At 40.4% G+C, this 10,105-nt stretch overlaps 1 protein-coding gene across 2 annotated transcripts; it reads right to left on the bottom strand.

The window, feature by feature from the left end:
* Window positions 1–560: 560 nt before the first annotated feature.
* nmt2 (N-myristoyltransferase 2) lies at window positions 561–8,811 on the bottom strand. Of its 2 annotated transcripts, none has more exons than XM_084944240.1 (12): window positions 8,584–8,811; window positions 8,152–8,266; window positions 7,338–7,479; window positions 6,753–6,871; window positions 6,575–6,666; window positions 6,372–6,488; window positions 6,085–6,255; window positions 5,518–5,626; window positions 5,252–5,422; window positions 5,001–5,168; window positions 3,496–3,633; window positions 561–3,056 (listed from the first exon to the last, which is right to left on the bottom strand). In XM_084944240.1, exons 1-12 carry the CDS (start codon window positions 8,694–8,696, stop codon window positions 3,036–3,038), a joined length of 1,476 nt encoding a protein of 491 aa, XP_084800366.1. In that variant the 5' UTR covers window positions 8,697–8,811; the 3' UTR covers window positions 561–3,035. The 2 variants fall into 2 exon arrangements, with proteins under 2 accessions (XP_084800366.1, XP_084800364.1); XM_084944238.1 differs by having other exon boundaries at window positions 8,152–8,269; window positions 8,584–8,809.
* Window positions 8,812–10,105: the final 1,294 nt, after the last annotated feature.

Genomic DNA, 10,105 nt, shown 5'->3' with positions numbered 1-10,105 from the left:
AGTAGTTGTACATTCATGTTGAAATGTAAGCAGAAGTTTTAGACCTCAGGTAGGCAAAAATGAGCCAACTTGATGATCATTTTCCAAGTTTAGTTTGCTGTAAATATCTATAGATGGACAAAGGTACTGGGAGATTACATCACTTGGTTGAATTGGGAATGTCTTGATGCCCTCCTGGGAAGGGAGGTCTGAGTGCCTCTGCTTAGACTGCTGCTCCCGTGACCCGGATAAGCAGAAAATCGATGGCTGGAGGGGAAAGATTAAGATCGATAGAAAGATCCTTTATTAATCCTTTGCAGGAAATGACATTGCCTCTGCAGACACAGACATAACACCACACATCCCAAACAAAATATCAGCTCCATTACTTATTTCTAATAAAATTAGTATTAATAAATAGAAAAGATGCCAGCCTGATGGTGGAATTGAACTGAGGACCTTTTTGCTGTGAGGCAATAGTGCTAACCACTGTGGTGCCTGAATTACAAATACTTAAATTCAAAATATGTGCTGTGAAAAAGTGTTTCCTGCAATGTGTCACAAAGGAGTCATGACTCGTGTTCCTTTTTAAAGTGAGTTTATTCAATCAAATATCCATGCTGGTATAGCCGACGTGTGTTGAAACAGATTGTTATTTGCATGGGGTCATGTCTAAATGATGCTGGTACAAGTTCTTCAGCTTTTTCACAGCTTACAATGGAATCGAATAAAAATATTGTTCTTCAGTTAGAGAAAGCTTTATGACATTTCAAAAGTACACCCTCCCTCACCCCACCTCCAAACCTTAAAAAACAAAACAAAAAAAACAACCTTTAAATAAGGCAGGTACTTCTGACCGAGTTCTCGCTAAAGGGCGTGGCTAGAAACATTGATGCTATAAATCAATGCAGCAGCGAAACAGACATGCTCAGAGTTCATTCAGACAGCTGCAAGCAACACATCTGTGACACAGCAACATCCATGAGGCACACAGCTTTGACCCAGCGACCCACTCTCAGTTAAATTAATGCCAGGAACATGTTTGTAGAAGATAACGTCATTCAACCTTTAAGTGATTTTTAAAAAGAACAACAACATCTTTGAGCCCTGAAGCACCAACAGGACAAATATTTATCCTCTTCTGGCTAATCTATAAAGGGATGATTAGAAAAGTACATCAAATATTAACAATAAAGTCATTAAAATAAAAAGCAGCCTCTTTACCTTGCAAGTTACGCAGAGCCCCGTGAACATTAAGGAACTAGAACATTTAAATTAACCAGCAGCTCCACCACAGACGAAAAAATAAAACAGTTTTATCAAAGATCCTCATCCAGCTCTTAAATCACAAATCTGACAGTCATGTTTGTTTTAAATACTGAAAAGGAGGAAAGAAATGATGTAAGACATTAAAAAAAAAGAAAAAAAGAAAAAGGTACAGTTATAAATATCACAACCGTTTCACGCACTTAGCTGCACAACACATGTAGAAAAAAACCCCAAACATACACAAAATACAGTACCATTAAAAAAAATAAACCCAGAGAAGTCAATGAAAGTGGATCTGGAGGAGAGGACACTTCAAGCTGATGCCACTGCACCCGTGATTAAACAAGTCCTTTGTTTAATAAGCACAGAGTGTTTCCTCTGAAGCAGTTTATCCACTGCTGTGGGTGGCAGTGACCAAAGTAACAGAAGATGTGCCCTGTTTGCTTTAACCGCTGCTGAACAGAGTCCTTCCATAGTAAATAAACCTCTTTTTTTAAACCTGGCTCTAAACAGAAACTTTAAATTTTTTTGTATAAAATCGAAGTTTTTCCCCACGTTCACCGGCGTCATTCTCACTGCCCTGCTTATGCACTGACCAGACCAGCTCCTATTACTTCTAACTGAACAGCTTTACTAACTGGACAGCACACCACTGACATGCAAACAACCCTACGCTTGGGTTCGTTACTACAAAGAGTGTACAACCAAACATGTTGTTTTAATGTATTAAAAAACGCCAGCTCTAGAAACGGTTTTATAAGGTGAAAACTGCGCCCGTCCTTCGTAAAAACCATGGCTGTACAGATTCTAGGGCAATCCCATCTGATTTGAAACGAGGACCCATTTATTTTGTATGTTTAAGAACGGAGTAATTGTGCTTCGTCTCTGCAATACATTCATTAAAAAAAATAAACAAACCCCCAAACACTTTGAACAAACTCGGTGACTTCTAAGCTACTCATGAGAATACTTTGGATCAGCCCTCCCAAACCCCTCAAACTCACACTACACAAATAAATATGATCTGCCTTTAAATGTACAATTAACTACCATATGCTCTTTAACAAAACACATGTATATCAATGCACCAGTTGGATGAATCCTTTTTTCCTCCCTCTCAGTGTTTGCAGTTTGTCATTTTAAAAGTTAAGATTAGCATTTCTAATTCTACTGAGGCCCAAAACAGCCAGCAGAGACACTCGACTGACCACACTGATATGAAACTGGAGCAAAAATAAGTGCAGCAGGAGCAGGAAGGAGGAGGAGGAGGAGGAGAAAGGGGTTTGGGAACAGTAACTGTATGGACAGGATAAATAAAATTACAACAGTTGTTAATTATGTCAGGTCTTGCTTGCTTAGTTGATTATCATTTACATAGTTCCACGTAAGTAAAGTTAAATGACGTGCCGGTCCATTGGTGTCTACTGAGGAAGAAGAACTTAAAACAGAATACACAATGTCAAGGCATCCTCGAGTGTCAGACCGGTGTGTGTGTGTGTGTTTTAAACGTGAGCGCTTATGTCAGGAGTGTTGTGTCGTATGAGTATCTCAGGCATAGCATGACTTCACATTCAGGATGTTGGATGGTTTAAGAGTTTTCACCTCCGGGTGAACTGAGAATGTTTTTGATGATACAAGTGCCGAGTGAAAGCTCCACTCGGGCGCCAGGTTGGATTTACTGTCGCAGTTCTCATTGTCTAGCTCGGGCCACCTGCGTGTCCAGGTAAGGTATTTCCAGAGATCGCTGAGAGCCTCCCGAGTTTATGCAGCTGCCGTGAAGAGAGCTGCTACTGAAGGACCAGGCCAACCTGAAACACACAGATCAAACTTTTTATGATCTGACATAGGCTAGCAAAGCAAGTGCAAATCATCACCCTCTACCCCCGTGCTTGACTGCTGGTATGAGGTGTTTGCACTGATAAACTCCACTTTGGTCTAATTTGTCAAAAGGACATTGTTCCAAAAGTCCTGTGTTTTTTCCCAGGATACATCTTTGCAATCAAAACTAGGCTTCCATGATCTAAGGCATACTTAATCATGTCAGAGGATGATTTCTCCTTATCAGGCCTCTGTGGATTTGCTTCAAAGCTATAGACTTATTTGACTGTGAAGCTTGCAAAATCAGGCACAAGAAGCAGCTCTGAGATCTGAACCAAAGACTATTTCCACTTTTTCCATTAATTGTCATGGAGTCTTATCACAGGATGCTGACCAATAGTTGGTGTGTGATTACCACCTGAGACTGACCTTATCAGGGTCCATAGGGGGACATTTCCAGTTGTAGAGGTAATACTGCAGATTTCCATCTCCTATCCCAAACTTGAGCTTCTCCAGAAACACCTTATTCTCCATTAGGTCCAAGGCGTTGAACACATCAAAACCTTTCTGTTAAACACAAAGAATAAACACCATGATAACTAACACAGCAGCAAGAAAATTATCAAAAGTATCTGGGGAAACCCTGCTCTCAGTTTGCGTTTGTATGCAGAGCTCAGAGTAGCCTTGCCAGCTGGTTGACACCAGGCCCGTACTACGAAGCAGGATTTTAGCTTATCCCAGTAACTTTGGGGGTTACCCCTGGGTTTTCTGCACTATGAAAGTGGTTCACTTCTTCTCAGGGTACATCGCCATAGTAACTTATGCTGCAAACCTAACCTGAGTTATATTCCAGTTATATCGCCTACTGACTGATCAAGTCTTGTGAAAATAGCTTCACCATTCATTTTATTAGTAATAAATACAGTTTATTTTGTTCAATCTTATTTCTTGAGTTTTTTTAATCAAAAATATCATGAATATAATCTGGACACCCATTTCTACTTGACTTCATATCAGTCGCAGGTAGACTAAGTCTACATTTGAATTCTGTTTTTGTGTTTGTTCTTTACATGCTCTTAGACCATTCAACACCATCGAGGGTGCAGCTGAAAAAACAAACAAAACAAAGCAAAACAAAAAACAAGACCACGATATGCAAATCTGAACACTGGAATACTTGATCATAACCCATCAGATTCTCCCGTTTCTTAATGGTAAAGTTGTGATATTAGTAAGTCTGTTAACTCACACAACTGGCATTTTTGTCAGCTTTTCTTTCTGCCATTAAAATAGGCTAAACTTTGTTTTTCCTCTCACACCCCTGACTTTTCTGCAGCAGCTGTGTCACCTGCATTCTCTATTGTGTGTAGCCTCTTCATATTTTTCTAATATTACAGTTTATTCTTCGTTTGTAAAATCAGACACTCAGCTTCCGGTACAATAAAAAGTTTGACTGGTCACATGTGCTTGTATCTAGATCCAGAAACTCTGAATCAACTTGAGTGCTGATGTTAGAGGAAGTGACTTGAGATAATAGAAAACTACCATGGAACTTGGTTCTCAGCACAGAGCCCTGATCTGGCCTCAAATAAATAAAGATCAGACCGGGTCAGTCTCTCTCACTTTTATCCTCTACTGCACAAGTAAAATGTTGGATCATACTCTCACTCCTCATCTGTCTAACCAAACATCACTGACTCCCAATGATTTATAAGGCTTTGTGTAAAAAAAAAAAAAAGAAAAAGAAAAAGTACATAAACCATCTTGGTATTCATAAAATATCTATCCATCTATATAATGAGTCTGGTCTGTATCGTGCCATTTTTTCGCCCTCACACGTGCATCTTCCTGTTGCTGTTTATGTTTATGTCACTGATCTCATCAGCTGTTGTCTTTGGTACTGGCAAGTGTTTAAAAGCAGAAAGTAAGATTACCAGTTTGGCCAGGATCAGTGCATCATTCATTAAGTCCAGTAGTGGGGTTTGTGTATGAATGTTGTAAAAAGAGTAAGCAGCCTTCAGGCTCCTATGGAGAGGGTGATGCATCACAGTCGAGGGCAAAGTGTAGAAACTAGTGAAATCTGTGAGAATGCCACCAGCACCCTGAGGAAAATAAAAACAAGAACAATGTCACTTTAAGTGCAGAAGAGCCATCAACATCAGGCTGCAAATCTGAATCCACACACCTCTACTACATATGTGTCAATTATGTTGTCCTGTGGTAAGAACCAGTGAGCCACCTCCTCCTCTCCCATAGAAGGGGCAAGTTGGAAACGTCTCAAGTATCTCTGTAGCAGTTCAGTAACCTGACCGACGTCGCGCCTTTCCATCGGCCGCAGACCTGGAGTCTTGGTGCTCTGCACAGGGTGGAGAGAGCAAAATGAAAATCTCTAAGAGTTCCTGCTATCAAGAGGAACAGCGAGATGCAGGACTTATGAGTGTAAGTGTTTACATCTGGTAGTCTGTAGAGTTTCATGGTTCTTTGCAGGGTCATGTTTCTGCTCAGATGGGAAAATTTAACTTCCACAAGCTTTCTAGGGTTCAAAGAGCGGTGCCAGTACCTGGGGATAAAAAAACCCAAAAAAACAAAACAGGAGACCAAGATTAAAAAGAAAAAAGGAGTGCTTCCTGGATTCAAAACACTTCCACTAGATGTGCTCTTTAGAAGAGCTAACATATCAAAAAAAACAAACAAACACCAAGGCACTCTGTTTCATTAAAAAATTAAAATGCTCATATTCTCATGGCACTGAATGGCTGAATCTTTCTAGTGGTCTTCCACCAATAGAAAACCTATGGTTAAGAGTGGAAAACTTGACCAGTAAAGTACTGGTGGAGTTTTACTGGTGGAAAAGATTCAGAGTAGACTCAGTTTTCCCCCATCAGAGCTTTAAGTTAAATATGACCATGCCATGAGCATAAAGGTATTTTAATTTTATATGAAAAGAGAGTGCCTTGGAGTTTTATATATTTTAACATGCTGCTCATGTGCAGCATGTGTGACTAGTGAATAACATACCTGCACGTAGACACGGGTTTAGGCAGCACAACTCCGGCGGTGTATACGGCCTGAAATATTCCTTCTAAGTTCACTCTCCTTGTTATCTCTCTGATGAGCACAGGAGCAACGCGCTTTGAACGCAGCTTCTTATGAACACACAGGAAGTTGATTTCTACCATCCTCTTCAGCCTGGAGCCACAAGCGAGAAAAGAAAAGAAAAGAAACAAAAGGATGGATTGAATGAGTAAAACACTTTCCCCATCACTGCTGTTCTCAAATGCATACAATAAGTAATGAACACTCACGTATCATAGACTCGTATATCTGCAGGGATGGCACTGATGAAGCCAACGAGCTTCTTATTTGAAGACACTCTCACTCCGCAATGCCACTGCGGTAACCAGCCCGGTGGACGTAAAGCCCTGAGAGGGGAACACATGTTTTTATTATAACCGCATACATTTAAAGCTACTGTACTGCATCATGTGATAAATATGAAGAAGCTTACCATTTAAGAAAGTTTGGAGAATAATCAAATCTGAACATGTTATCATCATCCTCCACATAATTTTCATTTAACAACGTGTACAATTCCTTCAGCTGCAAAAGAGCGTGACAATAAATCATTCTGTTTTGATTAATCTGATTAATCTCATTGGTGGATTTTGAACAAAGACTGCACTTACAACATCTGCATTACTGAGATCCAAAGTGTCCCACATAAAGCCTTGAGGTAAAGAATATGGCTCCTGTCTGATGTTCTCTTTGTCAGCCTCAATTGGCCCGTGACTCGTCACAACTTCATCTACAAAAATAGCACAGCCTTTTGTCAAAGGTTTGCAACTGTTTTCCAATCACCACACTTCCACGGGACCTCATAAAACTCCATGTCCTTAAACTGTGAGCAATGCACAAAACCGCTGATGGCATCAATCAGACTTTATATAAATCTGCTGCTGTTTGTCCTGCGTCGACCCCCACAGCCTGTGGCTGCACAAAGGCCTGACTCGTTGGGTCATGGCTGTTATGGAAACAGCTTGATCTAATGTTGCTGAGCATGCCCAGTGGGAATGCATGGACCCCTACTGTACATTGCAGCTGACATGTTTCTAAGATACTGGCCTAAATCAGCAGACTGAGGAGATAAAACCACCAGATGGCGCTGGTGCAGAAAGAAAAATGCAGAGAAAAATAATTTCTGTTGACAGAGGAAATAATACCAATTTAAACAGGAGTGCAGTTCATTTAAATGAATTTAACTAAGTACTTACTTAATTTTGGGACAGGCTGAGTATCCCAGAACTGGTACTTGTGCTTGGCTGCCTCATCTATACTCTTTGCTGGACCCTGGCAGGAAAGCAGCTCCATAGCTCTTTGGATGTCCTGCAGCTTCTGGATGGGCAGCCCAGGGTTCTGATTTAGAGCGGGCACACATACACAGATTACTTAATGTCTGTATCACTCAACCAAACACTGGATGCTTTAAATAATCTAAATGTAGACGAGAGGCAACATCAGAGTGCATGCAAATAAACAGTCTTATAGTCATGTTTACACAGGTCTTTTCCTGGACACGATACTCCCACTGGGCAAGAGAAACCGGATTAATCATGTCACTGTATAAATGATTGATGAAGTCAATGGTCTTTAAATTATAAATTCAAAACCCCAAATATGACAGTCCCTGTCATTAAATCATTTAGTTAAGCTTGATTTGCTTTCTTCATCCGATCAGAACATCAGAGTCTGGATATAGTTATTGTTTATTTTTCTAAAGTAGCATGCAGTATGTAGAAATCTCACAGCTGGCTAAAAGTTTGTGATATATCCTTTTAGCAAAATAAACTACCTCATTCTAGAACCTCATTACAGAATACAAACAGGGAGCATGCCAAGGCTGGAAAAACCTTACTGACCATGACACATTGACGGCAAACAAGCTGAATTCTGGGTTGTTGCTTTCCTCTTTCTTACCCCTCCTCTTTTATTTTCAGCATATTAAAATAAGCTTGTTTTGTATTGTATCCCCTGCCCTAAAAAAAGGGTGTGTGCACTCATTTCACTGGGTCATCATCACCATCACACCTTGATCTCCTGAGAGTCCGAGGCAGAGTCAGACTTGGCTCCCCCCGAGCTTGGCTTCTCTTTCTTCCTCTTCTGCTTCTTCTTCTTCCTCTTGGCCCCCAGCTCTCCCCCTGGACTGCTACAGACATGAAAACAAACGATGAGGATGGATGCTGGCTAGACCCGCACACAGAGCTAACGTTAGCTACCATAGCAACGAATGACAGCTCAGCTACTTAACGTTAGCTAGCTAGCGGTTTGTCTTAATGGTTGCCCGCCATGTCATTCAGTCGGAGAGCTTTAAAGAGGTCACAACGTTATAAACAGTTCAAGACGGCCTGTGTTTGCTGTCTGCTAATACTAGCAGGCTCACTGCCTTAGCCGCTCACAAGCAGGCTGCCTGGAATAACGTTACTGCGTTTCCCCGAGCCGACCGGACAGGCCACCCCTCACCCTTGCATATGCTCATTCTCCTCCTCGTTGTCTCCGTCTATCCCGCAGGTGTCCTGGTCGTCCAGCTCCAGGCTCTGCTGACTGGCTGCGGATTCACTGTCCTCCGCCATCATAAAAATGTTTTAAAAATATAGTCAGCCACCGTTTAACAGAGCTAACGGGGAGCGGGCGAGAGATGGAAAAAACAAAGAAAATGTCGAAGGAAATCGCGCCGCCTAGAGGCCAAAGGCGGGAACTCAGACCTGAGCTGCTGCCTTTAACATGAAGCCGAGTGGTACCCAAACTAGACTTTTACCTTATTTCAAACATACAGCCATTTAAATGACACTTTAGACACTTGTTTTTGATACTGAGAGGGAAAATAAATACATATTACAAATTACAGGTAATAAAAAAAAGACAAAAATCTAAAAAAAAAAAAAAATTTTAAATAAGAAAATACAAAGTAAAAATAAATTGTCAGTTTTTTAAAACTAAATACTGGGATATCTGCTGGACTATCAGCAAGTGTGTTCTAAATTCATACTATCGATGAGAAAAACACGTGCAAAGTAGCACTTTTTGCTACTTCAACATTTTTAAACACATTTAAATTAGGTAAACAAAACCATCCTGGAAAAGAACTGATGATGTAGCAGAAGAAACAAAAAGCCTAAAGGTTACAATTAAATAAAAATACCTGTTTAAATGTACAAAAATATAACAACTCTGCGTTGCATAAGGCAGGTTTTAGACAGCAACTTCGGGGATTTGATATCATTTAGGATTATTCAGTTTTCTTATATCAAATACATATAAAAACACACAGATCCCTCTCAGTTACTTAAGTTAATCTAATTAATCCGTTAATAAAAACCATCCTCAGTGAGTCTGGGACTGTTGGTGTGGAAGGCTGTAGTCAGGACCATGGAGGTATAACTGATAGGTCAGATATCTACAAAAACATATCTGAAAATAAGGATGAGAAATGTTTTTACCATTGTATGTTCTCAAGCTTTATAATGATAAGTACTACAAATAAATTTGTTTAAAAAAAAATGGTGAAAATTACCCTCAGAAAGGACATTAATTTACGCTCAACGGCGATTTTGTTAGGTACACCTACTCTGTAATGCAAATATCTAATGGCAGCGGTTTGGTGCAATTAGGAATGCAAGCATGATCAAGATGACCTGCTGAAGTTCAAGCCGAACATCAGAATAGAGAAGAAAAGTGATTTAAGTGAATCTGACACCGAGAACCACCCTGTGTGTAAACAGGCTGGTCTAGACAGGTCAATTTAACAGTTTCTTAAAAAACTGGCAATTTACTGGGATTTTTCTCCACACAACCATCTCTATAGAGTTTGCAGAGAATGGTCGAGTGAGCGGCAGCTTTCTGGATGAAGAGGCCAGAGGTCATAGCCAGATTGCTTTGAGTTGACAGCAACTCAAATAACCACTCGTTATGACCAAGATATGCAGAAGCACAGAAGCAGAAGACCACACAGTCAGCTAAAAACAAAAAACTGAGTATACAGTCC

Source organism: Perissodus microlepis, chromosome 11, assembly GCF_051167445.1.
Source record: "Perissodus microlepis isolate ML-2025 ecotype Zambia chromosome 11, ASM5116744v1, whole genome shotgun sequence".
In the NCBI taxonomy this organism is placed as follows: Eukaryota; Metazoa; Chordata; class Actinopteri; order Cichliformes; family Cichlidae; genus Perissodus; species Perissodus microlepis.
This window is presented reverse-complemented; position numbering and strand designations above follow the sequence as displayed.

Coding starts and splice junctions, on each gene's coding strand:
- nmt2 (XM_084944238.1), bottom strand. CDS start 8,696: ATGATGGCGGAGGACAGTGAATCCGCAGCCAGTCAGCAGAGCCTGGAG. Junction 5,169..5,251: donor TTGACACATATGTAGTAGAG/GTGTGTGGATTC, acceptor TATTTTCCTCAG/GGTGCTGGTGGCATTCTCAC. Junction 3,634..5,000: donor CACTGATCCTGGCCAAACTG/GTAATCTTACTT, acceptor TGTGTTTAACAG/AAAGGTTTTGATGTGTTCAA.